We start from the raw sequence: 17,959 nt of genomic DNA, 5'->3' as shown, positions 1-17,959 counted from the left end.
CATATATGTCTGTGCTACTCTCTCGCTTCGTCTCCCTGATGGAAAAGTTTATGGAGTGAAGTCATGAATGATTTTAAAGGCTTCCTGGGGATCAGTGGAGAAGTTAGGAAAATCATTCACAGGGCAAGACAAGTTGATGGAGAAGGATATTCTGACGTGCTTGATAAAGTGGAAGAACATATTGAAAGCCACTGAGAAGTGTTAAAAACTGAGGAACTGGAAGAGGAAGATGAAGAAACTGAAGCAGAACCAGCGATGTGAACATTACCAAAATTTGCCAAAGTGTTTCACATTGCAGATATTAAAGGACAAAATTATGGGATACAATCCTTGGACAGAACACAGCATTAAAGTCACTGGTATGATCACCAAAGGATTACAACCTTTGCAGCAACAATTTGATGAGTTAGAAGAAAGAGCAACGGCTTCCAATTACAATGTCCTTCCAAAAGTTTTTGGCAAAAATACCTTCAGCTATCAAAGATTTCCAACCATTGCCATCATCTGCTCCTGACATCCAGCCATCAACATCATCATAGTTTGATGACACAGGATCACCTGAAGCAGATGCTCCTCCTTCTGACCTATTTAGAAGGTCAACGGTAGCCTAAGGCTACGTCACAATACCTACATCATTCACCTCAGGTCATCTCATCACATAGGCATTGTATTATCTTGTATCATCACAAGAAGAAGGGCGAGTACAGTACAATAAGATATTTTAAGAAAGAGAATGGGACCACATTCACATAACTTTACAACTGCTCTATTTTATTATTGTTGTACATCTCTTACAGTGCCTAATTTATAAATTAAACTTTATCAGAGGTATGCATGTATAGGAAAAAAGAGTATACGTGGTGTTTGTTGCTATCTGTGGTTTCAGGCCATCCACTGGGGGTCTTGGAACGTATACCCTGAGGGTAAGGAGGACTACCGCATTGAGTTTAACATTCTCCCTGGTGATTGCATTTGAGGAATCTCTTCCTCAGGCAAGATGATATATGCGACCTGGGGAAAAAAACTAGGAATTTTCAAATTAGAGAAAATTTTTTGTTATCAGATAAATATGGGTTCAGAGTTTTTGATGTTTTTCATATATGAGATCTTTGGCAAACCACATAAATATGTAAACCAAAGCTCTCAATAAGTTATTGAAAATATTTAATAAATACTTTTAAGCACTTGGCCCAGTGTTTAAAAAGTAATGGCTATTATTATTATTATTTTTTATTATTATTACCATCAGGCCTAGGAGTCTAAAGTATGAATGTAGAGAAACAGACCCTGGCACAATGCTTATTTCCTTTTAATAATTTTAATAAATTATATTTTAATTTATATTTGATATTAAAATATACTTATATTTAATAAAACAAACAGCATTTTAATAAGTTAGATTTAATAGCTAGTTATTATTATTCACAACTGTTTTTACTGCATTCCACTGCCACAAAAAGCTTTGGCAATAATGGAATTAAAAACGATTCTGCCAGATTTGAGGATCTTAAGCAACACTAGATGAGACCATATTCACAAGAACTACTCAGCAAGCCTTAATATGGGAAAGTGGAAAAACAAGAGCTATAAGCTAGGTGTTTCTGGTTTCACACTGGCAGATGGAAGGCAGGGTAGAGCAGGCAGGGTACTGGAATGAAATCAGGAGACTTTCACTGTTTTCTCATGCGGGTTAAAAAAGTCATTTATCTACTGTGCGTCTTTACACAAAGATCAAGAGAGGCTTTTTTTTACTTTTGCTCTAGTCCCTATATTGTGTTTTCTATCTTATTACATATAAGCTGTTAGTAGTTTGCTTCTAATTTTATTGCCAGAATATACTGTCCCTCCATCTTACAGACACATCTGGTCACATACATCTCAAAAATAATCTTTATGCAAGTCCTACAGACCACATCTTAGACCGTGCCTTGTTGTAATCTCATGTAGACAACTTGATGAAAGCTACTTTATGAGAAATTTGCCATAGAATAGTACTAAGATGTACTTATTTAAATAATGAAGTCTCTTGCCAGAGCTAAGAACAAAAGGTTTTATAAGTTCCTTCCTTTCATTCTGGGTGTTTTCCTTCCACTACAGTTATGTAAGAGGCATTATTAATGACAGGAATTACTATGGTTTTATCCAGCGGAACAGATCATTACAGCAAGAGGTGACCTAGGCATGGGTTCAGTTCCTGCTGTATGATTCCATTATGTGACCTTGGATACACCAAGGTGACATGCGTGGGTCATGGTCCAGCATTGCTCTGATAACCATTATGGGTGCAAATCCTGGAGGTTGGTACCTGTTGCCTAAATCCTGTTCCTGGGTAGAAGATTCTCTAAGAGAGTCTGGAATCCCAAGAACAAATAAAAGGCCTGGCAGTCACAACTTTCCTGGAAAAATAGACTGAAAATCCTACTTTTACTTCCTATTCTAAGAAGTAATTTTCATTATACAGTAACTACTAAGATTTATGTAACTCTTTATAGAGTTTTATGTGCTCTTTCCTTCTGCATCCTCACAGTAGATCTGTATTTAGGACAAGGGTCATTATCTTTCCCATTTTAGAGACAATCAGCCTGGGAGAAATCCTGCCATTTACCAAAGTCAATCAGAATCACGTTCTGGGTCCACTGTAGCCCTGACTTCATTTCTTGTGCTCTGCCACCATCCTTTAGTTGTCAGGAGATTCTGAAAACCAAGGGTTCTTGAAAAGGCATTATCTCAATTAAATATAGATTAGCTACACTCGAAGGAAATCCTATGTTAAGAAATATCAATACTATTTTTTGAGATGAATAAATAACCACTCTCAATTCCATGGCAAAGATTTTCAAGGATTCAAACAAGGCCATAGCTTGCCAACTCAAAGGAAGTCCTATGGTGTTAATACAAGAACTAAACTGGAGGTTTGAGTTTGGAATAATAATGTTGCTAGTGTTCTAGGTAGTACCGGCAGAGAAGATGCAGTTACCTTTTTAAAAATTTTAAATGTTGAGTTAATGTTTTAAAAGTTGATTTCAAGAATATATGACTACACAGATGAGTCAGGCAGGGAGAGAGCTGATTAAAATCTCATGGCCTAAAACAAACTATAATAGTAAAACATTAATTGTTAGAGGAATTAGACTTAAGTCCTGACCAAATGTGAGACCTTAGCAAGTCAGTGAACGTCTCTGAAGCTCAATTTCTTCCTTTGTGAAAAATATGTGAATGACACTTTCATTTTTTCATTACCATGAGGGTCACATTTCATCAAGAGCAGAGTTTATTTTTGTATCCATCTCAACAGGTAGTATGTACTAGATAATAAATACTCACTGAATCAACTGAATAAAATGTGAAAGTGATTTAAAATTGTGTGTTCTTGGTAGAATGCTGGAATCTATGGATTTCTTTGACTATGTTACTGTCATAAATGTATAACGCACATTTCTACAATGTGTTTGAGTTTCTAACATCTAACCTATGCATCTTCTCTTCTAGGTCAAATGATGCAAGAGTTGGTGAAAGCTGTGAGGGAAAATACGTACCCCGATTCTGAATCGCCCACCTTCACCATCTGTATATACAAAGAATTCTTCAGAGCTCATCTTATTTACTATAGAAAACAATACAGAACTGTTGGGGGAATGGACTCACTGACTTTCAGTCTTTCCCGTCTCTTTCCTCCTAGATTCTGTGATCTGAGGGCACAGAGACATCTTTACCCAGTCTGTGCTGTGGAAACCTCCTGATCACAATGCTGTCTGTTCAACTGCTTATTCAATAAAAGTAAACCCAGCAGAACACCATTTCTGGGATTTCTTTGCCACTGCCTGGATAATAGGGACTTGTTTTTGCAGAAACTGAATGAACTCTACCCTTTTGTCTTTCTAAGCCTATCAGTGGACAGAGAATGCTTTTTTCAAATTCAAGTTGCTGTCATAGTTGGAAAGGAATGTCTAGAGGAGAGGTGGGGAGGTAGGGGTTCCCAGGCAGCCAACACCTACATAAAGCCAAACCAGTTATGAATCAACCTCAACTTCACTACCTGGTACCTTACTAGTTCCTCTATCTATCTTCTGTATTTCCATGAATAGCAAAACTATCTCAGTTACATGGATCTCATCCAATGACACAAACTAGTAATTTCTCATATTAATCATGCTTCTTGATAATTTCCTATATCAGGGCCTTGGACCCATACATAGTCTGGGGGAAGACCAAGGCTATGAGAGTTACCAATGTGTGCAAGTCTGAACAGCACTGTCTAATAGAAATATAATAACAGTTACATATGTAACTTCAAATTTTCTAGTAGCTACAAAAGAAGTTGGTAAAATTAATTTCACCAATATATTTAGCCCAATATTTCAAAACTATTATCATTTTAAAATATAGTAATAGGGACTTCCCTGGTGGCACAGTGGTTAGGAATTCAATGCAGGGGACACGGGCTTGATGCCTGGTCCAGGAAGATCCCACATGCTGTGGAGCAATTAAGCCTGTGCGCCACAACTACTGAGCCTGCCCCTGCATGCCACAACTACTGAAACCCGCGCGCTTAGAGCCTGTGCTCCGTAGCAAGAGAAGCCACCACAATGAGAAGCTGGCGCACTGCAACAAAGAGTAGTCCCCACTCACCACAACTAGAGAAAGCCTGCACACAGCAACAAAGACCCAACAGACCCAACACAGCCAGCAGTAGTAGTAGTAGTAGTAGTAGTAATAATATAATATATATAACATTATAATCATAATATAATAATCAATATAAACTTTTTTTCTAAGTCTTTGATATTGGTATATATTTTATACCTATAGTACATTGCTATTTGGACCAGCCACATTTCAAGTGCTCAAGGGCTACATGTAGCTAGAGGCTGCTAAACTAGACAGCAACCTAACACACATGAGAAATACACCAGGGAATATAAGCACTAGCTAGGAGTGGGATGGAACAGTGTGTAAGCTCCTGCCTCAACGCTGAAACACTGTCACGCTCAGGACCTTGCTACCAGGGTCCTGTGACAGTACCCAGTTACGCTGTTCACTTGCTGATTCCAGGCTGATGCTGAACATACTGTCGGTGGAGGAAGCTCTGGGGAATCCATCATGCTTCAAGTTGTTCTCAGCTCTAGAACTGTGTCAGGAATGGCAGGCCTACTTGGATTTGGGAAGTTAATTTTGTATTTATTCCTCTGCCCTTTTTCTTTCAGATAAGTTGCCACTAGCCCAATATAGTAGGATTTTGTGAGCTTTGTCCTGTTTAACTGAGTGAAGATAAATCATTCCCTATAGTGTTTGTTTGTTTGTTTCCTATGTTATCATTAAGAAAAAAGAAAGAAAGAAGACTTATAAATCATTTTTTCACAAGCAGGAAAACACAGAGCCATTTCATTAAAAAAAAAAAAAGTGAGAAAACATGTTGCTATTTTCTTTGGTAATTCCAAGACATACAGAATGGGTTTAGAGATACTATAACATTATGAGACTGTATCTCCTTCCTGGTTATCTCTAGGAAATCCGGAAACATTGTTTTCATGGCCAAGACATATGACTTTTTGAGATGTAGTCACTTTGTCATGTCATGTTTTTATTGAGATAAAAACAAAAAACCCTTTGTACTGCCTTCATCATTATTACTTTGATTATGACTATCAGGTAATACGCACAGAGGACTATGTCATCTCACACTCAAGACTTAAGCACCCCTGATAATCACTGTGAGCACTAGGGAAAGAGTGTGGCTCAGGGACATGGCGAGGTAAAGGACAGGGTGGTCTAGAACATGAGACACAGGAATGGAGAAACTCCCAGGGATGCAGTGAAGGTCATGGGGGAAGTGGGGCTGCAGAGGTCAGGAGTGGAATGGGGACCAAAGAAAATAAATGGGGAATGGACTGAGGCTCAGGGATTAGGGTTAAGAGCGTGAATGTGTTGAACACCTTACTTGGGATTAAAAAAAAACAAAACAAAACTGAAAGTTGTTTATTTTGGAGACACAATCTAGAGGCAAATATATAATGTCATCTGTGTCAAAATGGTCACAACAAAATAGCCACATTAACTATCAAGTAAACTGATTTTTGAGTTGCTTCTTGAGTTATATCTTGATATCTGAATGGGAGACCAATGAAACCAGACCCATCTTACTGATGTTTCATGAATCAGCCCTAAAATTCTCAACCAGGAAGTGACAAATGATCCTGAGATGGACCTAAAGAATATTTCTATCACTTCTTCCTGCTCATTACCACAGACTATGCATTTCTCTGTAACTATACTTCAGGTTCCATTTTCAGAATATGGGTTTTGTTAGAAGTACCACTGTCAAACTCCTTATTTTTTCATGTAAGGAACTCACCTGAAGTCTCCCTCTCTCTCTCAAGACTTCAGAAACCAGTACAGAGAGCACTTGTGTAGACTACAGATCAGCAAACTTTTTCACTAAAGAGCCATATAAACTTTGTGGGACACACAGTCTCTGTCACAACCACTCAATGCTATTTAAATATAATAAATTTACATTATGTAAATTCACATGCAGAGCTGTGTTCCAATAAAACTATATTTACAAAAATAGGTGAAGAATCTGTCTCTTTAGCTACACATAAATCAATGAAATTAGAACACTCCCTCACACCATACACAAAAATAAACTCACAACAGTTTAAAGACCTAAATATAAGACATGACACCATAAAACATCTAGAAGAGAACATAGGCAAAACATTTTCTGACAGAAATCGTATTTCTGACAGAAATATTTTCTTATATCAGTCTCCCAAGGAAAAGAAATAAAATGAAAAATAAACAAATAAAATGAAAAATAAAAAAATAAACAAAATAAACAAAAAACAAACTTAAAAGTTTTTGCACAGCAAAGGAAACCATCAACAGAACAGACAACCTACAGACTGGGAGAAAATATTTCCAAACGATGTGACTGACAAGGAATTAATTTCCAAAATATACAAATACTTCATACAACTCAATATCAAAAAAAAACCCAATCAAAAAATGGGCAAAATATCTAAGCAGACATTTTTCTAAAGAAGACACACAGACAGCCAACAGGCACGTGGAAAGATGCTCAACATCACTAATTATTAGGGAAATGCAAATCAAAACCACAATGAATTATCACCTCACAACAGCCAGAATGGCCGTCATCAAAAAGAATACAAACAAATGTTGGCGAGAATGTGGAGAAAAGAGAACCCTTGTGCACTGTTGGTAGGAACATAAACTGGTGCAGCCACTATGGAAAACAGTATGGAGGTTCCTTAAAAACTAAAAATAGAACTACCAGAAGATCCAGCAAATCCACTCCTGGGCATATATCCAGAAAAGATGAAAACCCTAATTCAAAAAGATACATGCACCCCAATATTCACAGCAGCATTATTTACAATTGCCAAGACAGAAGCAACCTAAGTTTTCATCTGCACATAATTGGTTTAGGAAGATGTGGTATACATATTCAGTGGAATATTACTCAGACATAAAAAGAATGAAATATTGCCACTTTCAGCAACATGGGTGGACCTAGAGAATGTCATACTAAGTGAAGTCAAATAGAGGAGGAAATATCATATGACATCACTTACATGTGGGGTCTAAAAAAGAATATAAATGAATTTATATACGAAACAGAAACAGACTCACAGACATAGAAAACAAACTTATGATTACCAAAGGGGAAAAGGAAGGGGTGGAAGCATAAATGAGAAGTATTAGGATTAACAGATACAAAATACTATACATAAAACAGACAAGCAACAAGGATTTACTGTATAGTATAGGGAACTATATTCAGTATCTTATAATAGCCTATAATGGAAAATAACCTGAAAAAATATATATCTATATATAGATATAGATGTAGACAGATGGATAACTGAGTCACTTTGCTGTACACCTGAAACTAACACAATATTGTAAATTAACTATATTTCAATTTTTAAAAAAGAATCTCTCGTCCTTCTTATTTGTACCTTCGTTGTCTTCTCTTTGCTCCCTTTTGTACACTTAAACACCAACACACTTCTTATTCTATGATAATAGAAAATAATAAATGTTGACATTTCTAAACATTTAATATGTGTTTGAAACTGAGAAAAGCACAAGGCAAGACTCACATCTGTTCAGTCCAATACTCTTTGTGGCCTTGCTGGTTGACTTTGACCAAGGCCAGTTTCATACATAACACAGTTAGATTATGGTAAATGAAGTGAATGTGCCCTCAAATAACACTCCCTGTGGCCTTTACCAATGATGGATAATATTTGTTTCCCTCATAGTAAAAAGCATAATAAGACATCTTGTTCTTTGCCTGATACCATCCTGGCACACGAATCCCTTTTTCTTTCCAGTATTGAAATTAAAGTTCAATATAAATAATATGTGACTATAAACCATCCTTCAAGCATGAAGGGAGAACAAAGAAAAAGACTTGGTCATTTGAAAATCAGTCCCAGGAAAAAAAATCTTATAAAACATTCATCATCCTTGATGGACTTTTTACTTGATGGTAGTTCCTTCTGGATTATTTTGAGGGATGATGCTCTGTCTTCCTCCAGGCTATTCCATGCGCTGTATCCTAATCTGTTACAGTCCTTGTAAATATCTTTCAAGCCTAAAGTTGTTGAGTAAAGCTAGACCCTTAAGAGTTTTAAAAGGAAATTTAGAACAGGCATGCTCAGTTATGGTCAGTGACATAAAGCCTACAAGAACTTTTGTTTTCAAAGAACTTGGAGATTCTGCATTCCCTTCCCCATACAAATTAAAAATTGCTGGCATTGATGGTTGGAGACAAGCTTGTTACATGAAAATATGAACTTATAAAATTATCTCCTCTCCAGATGAAGGCTGGATTCGTGAGGAGTTTCTCAGAAACATTAGAAAAAGCTGCAGCTAAAGAGGAATGTAAAAGCAGTATGAGCCCAGAAAAAAATATGCTGTAAAGTGTATTGTGATAATTAACCTTGTAGTAACTTTCAACTAATTAATTGCTCTTTTTCAGCTAAATATATGATATGTAGTGGTAAATAAAATCTCAATCAGGGAAAGGTTACTTTATTTCAGACTGATAAACTCCTATACTGACAGAGCTAGAAGAAAATTAGAGATGATCTACCCAGCATGTTTAGTACAGTATATGGGAATCCTAAAGCCAAAAGAGGTGAAGTGATTTCCTAAGCTTACTTATATGAGTGTAAATGAGAAATACAAATTCAAATAAATGGTTTTTAATCTCATGTCCCTTACACCACTTCCTCTGGCCTCATGAACCACAGTTCCATGCTTTTCATGCAAATAATCTGATTATGTTTTCAGACAAAAGACTGGATTTTGTATCCAGTGATCCTAGAAAACTGTTCATTATCTACAGAAATGGTCACTTCTGTTAATTTGTGGAATGCTTCAATTCCAAATCTATGGATCATGTGGCAGGAGACAGTACACATGCAGATTTTTTAGCATAGAGTCATGGGATTAGCGATGAAAAGTGAACGTTGATGGCTTGACTTAACATAAAAGAAGTCCTGGGAGCAGTAATAAAATGGAAAGTTGCCAGCTATTATATTCTCCTCTCTTGATCCACTTTGCTCCTAAAATTTTATGTGAGAAAGTTGCCAGAACTCCAACTGCCAAGGTTTCTAAAAATGAGCTATGAACATGTTGTGTTCACAAAGAATATTTGCTTTGGTACCGGCCTCTGGTCACAAGACAGATGTTGATGATTCAAGCAGGAAATGCCACATCCGTTTCTACCTAGAGGCTGTTCCCAGGCACTCAGGAGAGGTGTAGGCAGTTGGATAACCTCCAGTTATAAGTGCCCACTGAAGAATTTCTGGTGGAGCTGTTAACCCCCCAGATTAGCACTTATCTGGAAGCATAAAGTAAGATTCTAAAGAAGAATGGAATTTTGATATGGTCATTTTAATGTCAATATGTCAAACAAGAAATAATAACCCAGCATCAACAACTAAAGCAGTAGGTAAAAGCTATTAAATAGTTTTCTTTTTATCTTTCTTCCACCCTCTATCACAAAGCTTGAAGAAAAACGTATGTACTTTTGCCTTAGAGAGTGTTTGAAATAAACTGGACAAAAACATAAAAATAGGCAAAAATTTACTCTTAATGGCTTGAGTACTTTAGAAGGAAATCAAAGCAGAAGAAATTAAATTTCCAAGAGAAATCAAAGGGACCAAGTTCTAACACTGCCCAAGACTGCTGCTTGGCAGCTTCCTGAAGAGGAAGAGACTGCTGAGTGTATGACTATACAAAGTATCTGCTGAACTCTAGATTCACGGGTTTCTCAATTTCAGTCAAAAATCACCCTGTCTCTTGTGGCACAGAATCAGGCAGCAGCCTCAGTGAGGGGAACCACTAAAGGCTGGCTTGCACTGCTGAGATGCAGGCAGCAACCATGACTGTCCAGAGATAAGAGGGCCTGTTCTCACTCTCTATGCACCGCTTAAGCATCTCGACTCCTCGTGAACTCCAATAATGAACGAGACCAAATCTCCCCAAATCCAGGCAGGATGAAGAGCTCAGAATCAGATGTAATTGTATTTAGAGAAAAAGAAATAAAGTTGTACATCTATATTTATTGATGAAAACTGACACCTACTCTGTGTGGGACCAGGTTGGGGACTGCTAGGAATTCATGTGCAGTACATGTCCACATCAAGGGGCTGGCTGCCCCAGAATCACAGGCAAACAACTAGTTTTGAAACAAAACCCCTGAGCCTGTTAAGGAACTGGTAATAGACATGGGTATGGATTCGTTGCAGGGTTTTTTGATTTGGGCAATGTATCGTGATGTTGTTGAGTTTAACATAATTCTATACACTGTTTTTAAATCCTTAGTTACTGAATAGATGGCAAAAGGAAGAAATGATAATGCAGCCTTGTTAGTCTGTTGACCAGATTAATTTTTCCTATGAGGATTTCCAAAAAGGGAAGAACGGGAGGTGGATTTATTTGTCATTATTCTTGAACTCTGAATTTAAATGAATGAATGAATGAGTGAATGAAACAAAGTTTTTTAAAAAAAATTCTTCCTGGAAAGCACATACACAAATTAAAACCTAATTGGTGAGAGATTAGATGAGTGTGAAAATCAGACAGGAAATGAGGACTCCTAAATCTTCCTGGATTGGGTTACTACTGACAGCTATCAGCAGAGTGAAACTGGAGGGAAGCCTAAAAATGAGATTCAGCAGCAAGGTTTTGGGGGAGCAAGTTGACCTGGAAGATCCTACGGATGCCCAGAAAGTGCTACCCAGTAAACAGTGGAGAGCTGGGTCTAGGACCCAGTGGCAGATCCTCCCTCACCTTCTTTTGGAAAGTAAGTTGGGGCAGAAATGTTGACTTAGAGCTGTATGCTGGCAAGAAGATATGGAATAGCAGGAAGATCTGCTGCTTAAATCAGGGGATCCGAGTCACTGAGTGGCCTTGGGCAAAGTACTCGTCCTCTCAGTATCTCATTTCCTGGTGTTTTTTTGTTTGTTTTTTTTGTTTTTGTTTTGTTTTATTCCCAGTCTAGATCAGAAGTTTTCAAATGAATTTCCACAGTTTTGAGGTGTGTGGTGGAAATGCCAGTACTCATGAGACTTGTATTGCTTCTATCGAAGTTACTTTTTAAAAAATCTGTTCATTTATCATTTGCCTCATAAAATTACATTTGATTGTGAAAAAAAGTTCCCTTTTTTAATTAGACAACAACAAAAAGTTTGAAGACCGCAGATCCAGATGTTTGTTCAGGGATTCACCAGTTCTAACATCCTGTGAGCCACTGTTCTTATTTCTGTCGTCTACTTAGAACAATGGTCCATCTAAACAGATGTTTCACTATAACCTGGAAAGATGACAGTTTATCCCATTCCGAAAACCTTCTGGATTGCACTTCATTGTGGTATATGTATTTCAAATGTTTATGAAGCCTTGAGATATGAGTGAAGTATTCAAATTTTTACAATAGCATAAACTAAAGTTGTAGAATTCTATCTCAGAAAAAGAGGTGGAATCGGAAAATGGAAACTATGAATGTGAGAGACCTACCTTAAAAAATTGAAAACAAATGCAGTCAGTTACTGGGAGATCATAAGATCTGAAACTGGAAGATCTGGTCTTGGTCAAGATCACAATAGCTGTCTACTTTGGAGAATCTGTGTCACTCCTCCAATCTCTGAATTTGCCCTTTGTGAATTAATTCTTTCTTTATATTAACTGTCTTCTGGAGAGCTGATGTGACGGCCACATGAGATAACAGAGGTGAAATTGCTAAATAATTGGAAATCACTGGGCTGTGTTATTGAAAAAACATTGGCCATGTGGATAAAGAGAAATATATAGATATGGGTGCAGGGGAATGTATTAAATGGAATATCAAGGTTATAATCTTAAGAGGCATGAGACAGCATGCCAAAATCTGGATTTTATCCATTTTAGTGACTGAAGTAGTATATCCTAGTTTTTTTAAAAAAGTATAGGCCTAAGATTTGGAGGAACTGGCTCTCCCAACTGTTAAGTATATGACTAAAAGAATATACTTAATCTTTTTGATTTTGTTGTTTCATCTGCCAAATAGCAATAATACTGGTCTTCATATTTCATAAGGTTAATCATTTAACACACTTTCATAAAATGTAAAGTGTATTCATGCTCTAGAAAAGCAAGGTTTATAGTGCTATTAACGTTGTCTACTATATTACATTTTAAAGAAATGTGCTTCTATGATCTATTTCAACTTTCCTGCATTTAATATAATCTTAATACTCTTTACACATGTCATTTAAATGTCTGTTTGCTCTTTACTACACCTACGATTTTATTTGGTCTCAAATATAGCCATGCAATGATATTTGCTGAGCGATCAAAGGGTTATTATGTAAAAGATCTGCTGGTAGTTGAGTTTCAGGATGTAATTGTTCCAACTGTCTGTCCGTAACTCAAGATAATAAGGAAGCTTTCCTTGACAAATGAAATAAATACCCTAGCTTGGATTAACAGCCAATCATCATTGCAAAGGCCAGTTTTAATGAGGGTGGGACTCTGCCTTGAGTGTGTATATATATGTGTGTGTGTGTGTGTATTTGGCAGCCTGCTTTTTCTCTCTGAACTTCTTGCCTCAGAGCAGCATCTCTCTACCACCCTCATTCATCAGCGCTATGAAGAGCTTCACTGCTTCTGCCATCCTTGCTGTGGCAGCCACTGCATGGGCTCTCTCTCCACCTGGTAAGTTAGGATTCCTTTTCAATATTCATGCTTTTATATTAACTGCAACATATTCAGCCTTCAGTAATTACAGAATGTTGAAGTCAAAAGAAAATTTAGAAGACATCTATTTGGATTGGTCTGCTTAACAGAGTTGGGTGAATCAGACCTTCAGGAAGAGGAAGAGAGACTGAGAAGAATAAAAGGATTGTGAGCTTTCTGCTCAGTTCCTCATCAGGATCTCTCAGGTTTCTGACTTGCCCTTTCAGAAACCACCTATACAAGTCTGAGACCATAACCCCAGCTCTAAGCTGGGCATGCCCACAGGATCTCCTAGATACCTATGACAGCCTTCTCTCCAAGGACCAGAGATTCTACACCCCTCACCCCACCCACCTCATTTTTGTTTTTTTAAAATTTTGGTCAGGATCATATATCTCTGACTTCCCCTTGAGTTGGCTCTGAGTAAAGAAGTGACTGCTCTTAGGCCTGGCCTGGGCAAGGGATGTTGGGCAATGGGTTTAGTTACTGTGAACAATGAAACAATGAACTCAGTGTTGCATTTCTAACCATGGAATTTACTATTTCTCCAATTCCTTCTCTCGAAATGAATCTCATCCTACTCTCTTCTGGTGATCAAGAAATAGGGACAGAGGTGAGTACCTTTTTCAGCATGCTCTTTGTAAAATGGAATCAGAGCTAATGTGTAAATGAGTCGGGAAAGTAGTTAAACTGACTCACAGTGTACTGAAATAATTCCCTAGGATGTAAAACTGTTCCTACTCTACTTTCCTAGTGGTGTTTCTTTCTTTAAAGGTTGCAAAAGGAATCTCCTTGCAAAAGGGGAAGAGTAGATAATTGAACTTTTACCTTTGGGTTAGCATTTTAAACTTTTCTCAGTAATTTTCACATTCATTTTGTCTACTGGACTCTTATTACAGCCCTAAAAAGAGACATTAATATTTCCTTCCCAAACTGCTAATTCTCATATAAGGACTATTCCAGGTCTGATTTATTTTTGCAGCACAGCACCTGGTCTATAAAAGATCTTCTAGACACATTTGCTGAAAAGTTGAAGAGACTAGTACTCTTTCCACTCTCTTCTCCCTCTTTACCATCTTGATATGAGAATGACAGCAGAATTGAAGGAAGAGAATGTAAGGTATTATTTTTGTTCCAATTACAGGTGGACTGCACCAAATACAACAGAAACAGTTCCAGAATTGCATGCACCAAGGACTGGAGACCACTATGTGGCATAGATCAGAAAACTTACAGTAATGAATGCATGTTTTGTATACTAAATCAGTAAGTATAGGACACAATTTGGAGCCCTGTTTTGTTTTGTTTTATGATCACAAAATTCACATTGGCCAAAATCTGCCTGGTTTTTAAAAACATGGTTTGACAAATTTTACCTTTTGTCATGATCCTCCAGTACTCTTTGGACATTGCTATGTTAAAAAAATTAGCTATATGTAGAGATAGATATATGCACATATACTTCTTTACTATCCAGCCAAATTCTCATTTATATTATACAATGTCCCTTGGACATCAGCTGTTACATATAGATACGTTTATTCCCACATTACATTTAATGAAACTGGGTCTCAGGCAGGAAATGTATTCTTGGTCAAAGTTTCATGAATTTCTTGTGTTACATCTTTCTTATCATTTAATGGAAACTCAGAAGACAGATGTCTTTATTTGGGCTGTTAGCCATGGACACTATTATAAGGCTGCAATCTATCTTTCATACCCCAGAGGAAAATCATGTTGCTTCTCTGATTGTCTAGAAAGTCTAGGGAAGAGAATGAAAGTACAAATAGATAGTTGGAATTAGTTGGAATCCTTACCGCTACCAGCCCCACATGTTAAATATTAAGTCCTCATTATAAACAACATTTCAGCTTCTGGGAGACTTTAAGAATGGTTATTACCGGCCAATCCAACAACCTGAATTCACTCCTTTCTGATTAGTAGTGAAAATCATGGGCTTTCGTGTCAGACATCTGGATTAGAATCCACGCTACACTTAGTAGATCTGTGACATGAGGCAAATACCCAATCTGCTACACACTACTGTATTCAGTAAGATAGAAATTATAATGGTGTTTTGGATTCACTGTGATAAAGCATGTCAAATCTTAGCTAAGCGGCTGACACAGAGTGAATACTCAAAGAAATAAACTCTTCTTCCTTTTTATCATTTTCTTCCTTCTTTTCTAGACCTTCTGAAAATTTACAGTCAAATATAACAGCAAGTATTATCCAAAATAGTCTCTCAAGATATGCAAATTCAAGCCCTAATAAAACCATCAGAGAGTAAAGACTGAGATGGTATTGATTACATTATCTCATATCCTCTCTTTAGAAGGAAGAAATCTAATACTCAGAAAGGAGAAATGACTGTTACAAAATTACTCAGCCTATAAGTGCCAGAGATGGATATGTGCATATTCTTTTTAAAAAATGCAAAAGTGTTTGCACACTATATTATACTTTTGATTTCCATCTGAATATTCATGGACTATTTTAAAAGTGTCCAATCTCCTTTTAATGTTTATCTCATTTTTTATATTTTTATCTGTGTGCAAAATGATCATCTATCAAAGATGTTAATGGTAAATACTAGCTAACTAAGGTAGAGTGTTAACCAGAACTCTTCATTCTCAGTTCAGGTCAGACAACACAGAACGACATATGACTATGTTTTACTCTGCAGATGTTACGAAACATCAAATAACTGTATTACCTGTTCATTAAAATCTTTTCCAGACAGGAAGGATCTCAACTCAGGAAACTTCATGATGGTAAATGTGTAAGTATACACAGAATTTTTTTTTATTTTTAATATAAAATGTTTCAACAATGTCTCACTTTCATTGAGAAAAACTATTTTAAAATATGTATTCTAGAAATTATCTATGACTATTAGTAGTCATGGATAAGACACCTGGCCAGACTAAACAGAAAACCTGAAGTATAATTTATTTACCCAGAGGAAGACGCCACAAACTTTATTCATAGCCCTTAACTGGGGCAGATTGATAGACATGGTTATTTTCTAATACTTCAACTAATTAGCAGGTTAAGAAGAGAACAGTAGAGACTTAAGAACACTCTCATAACAGTACAAAAGTTATTTAAAAAGCACAAAAAAATTCAAGAACATAAGTGTAGAGATAATTTAGGGGTAAAGAGCTATGTGAGTGGAAAGTCTGTAATTTTAATAGAGTTTGAAATGTGATACTATAAGAGAACGGCAAACATGGGGTTGTAGTAGTAAAGACAGTTCATTTTAAGGACGGACACCTAACCCATTGTGATGGGTGAGGGAGAGAAATGTCCCCCTGAAACTGTTACAAACGTAAACTGACATTTGAAGGAGGAGTAGGGGTTGGTCTGATGGGTGAAGTGGGTAAGGTCATGCAAAGTAGGATAAATACGAGAAGCAAAGGCACAAGGATGCACAGGAGCAGGAAACACTGGGAATTCTGTCCTTAAGTTCAGCTGGGATGAAAGGCAGAGCAGGTGAGACTGGAGAGATAAGCACTGGTCGTGAGGGGGCTTTCTATTGATGGAATCAGTTAAATATTTGAACAAGATCGGATTTGGTTTCTAAAAACACCACTCTGACATCAACGTGGAGGGTGACTGAAATCTCAGATAAGCATGGAGGTTGGGCAGTAAATTGCAGGTAGTGCAACTGTGCTGGCAAGACATAGTGAGAGCCTGAATAAGCAGAGGACACTACGGTGAGGAAAGGACTAATCTGGAAATTAAGAATAAGATAGAATCCACAGGATGGATTCTACTCATCAACTAGATATGGAGAATGAGTGAGAGGGCAGACCTAAACTTGGGCTGAGCAATCCCTTGCTGAGATGGGATTCTCACCATTGTTGGGTCAGATTATGTAAACTGCTGAGAATACATATTTTTGCATGTGGGATTTTGAACTAATGGTCCCTCAGGCTTTTAAAAAGTTTCTTTTCTATAATTTAACGACTTGAAATTGTTATTATTTTTTTTTAACAGAGGCAGGTTGAGTGCACCACATATTCGGACATATGCACCATGGAGTACATTCCTCACTGCGGATCTGATGGAAAAGTTTATGGCAACAAATGTTCGTTTTGCAACGCTGTTGTGTAAGTGCTTAATTCAATATTTTATTTGCAGAAAAGAGCCTCTCCCACAGAGACAGAAACCATTTTAGCTACATAAGCCAGTTGCTGCTATGAAGCATGAGAGTGAGATGGCTGACTGATAATCTTAATATTTTACAAAAAGAAGTCAAAAGAGAGAAAGAGGAAGGGAGACAGAAAGAAAATGCATAAGAAGAAGAAACTGAAGCGTGGGAAAGAGAGACTTGATCAACATCATAACATTGTTAAGTGGCAGATAAAAGAGAAATGTGCAGAAGTTTTGGCTCCTAACATTTGCTTTCACTAGTACACTGAACTCCTTTTTTCTACCATGCTGAAGCTCAGTGATTAAGTGCTAACCTTTCATGCTGTGTACTCATTTAGCTGGCTTGATCTAAGAATATGCAACTTTTTTTTTTTTTAAGAATATGCAACTTTTAAGTCTCCAAAGCCTTCCTTTTAAAATTACGATTTCTTTCCCTTGTAGGCTGAGCCACGGCACACTTTTTTTTGTGAATTATGGACCGTGCTGAGTCTCCCTGGTGCTCAAGGGCACCGAGTTTCCTTTGGCAGATTCCACACAGTGAATC

The 17,959-nt window shown here is 37.1% G+C and overlaps 2 protein-coding genes across 4 annotated transcripts in view; both read left to right on the top strand.

The window, feature by feature from the left end:
• SPINK5 (serine peptidase inhibitor Kazal type 5) overlaps window positions 1-3,797 on the top strand; it is a 71,571-nt gene extending 67,774 nt beyond the window's left edge. For all 3 annotated transcript variants that reach the window (XM_057731777.1, XM_057731768.1, XM_057731787.1), the window contains one exon: window positions 3,490-3,797. In XM_057731777.1, coding sequence (XP_057587760.1) covers window positions 3,490-3,498 — 9 coding nt within the window. In that variant the 3' untranslated portion in view covers window positions 3,499-3,797. The remainder of the gene's footprint in view (window positions 1-3,489) is intronic.
• Window positions 3,798-13,169: 9,372 nt separating this feature from the next.
• LOC130842187 (double-headed protease inhibitor, submandibular gland-like) lies at window positions 13,170-17,376 on the top strand. The gene is made up of 5 exons (XM_057718865.1): window positions 13,170-13,236; window positions 13,857-13,870; window positions 14,402-14,523; window positions 15,997-16,039; window positions 17,260-17,376. The coding sequence occupies exons 1-5, from the start codon at window positions 13,170-13,172 to the stop codon at window positions 17,374-17,376; spliced, it is 363 nt and encodes a 120-aa protein (XP_057574848.1).
• The last annotated feature ends 583 nt before the right edge of the window (window positions 17,377-17,959 follow it).

This window comes from Hippopotamus amphibius, chromosome 1 (genome assembly GCF_030028045.1).
Source record: "Hippopotamus amphibius kiboko isolate mHipAmp2 chromosome 1, mHipAmp2.hap2, whole genome shotgun sequence".
NCBI lineage: Eukaryota > Metazoa > Chordata > Mammalia > Artiodactyla > Hippopotamidae > Hippopotamus > Hippopotamus amphibius.
This window is presented reverse-complemented; position numbering and strand designations above follow the sequence as displayed.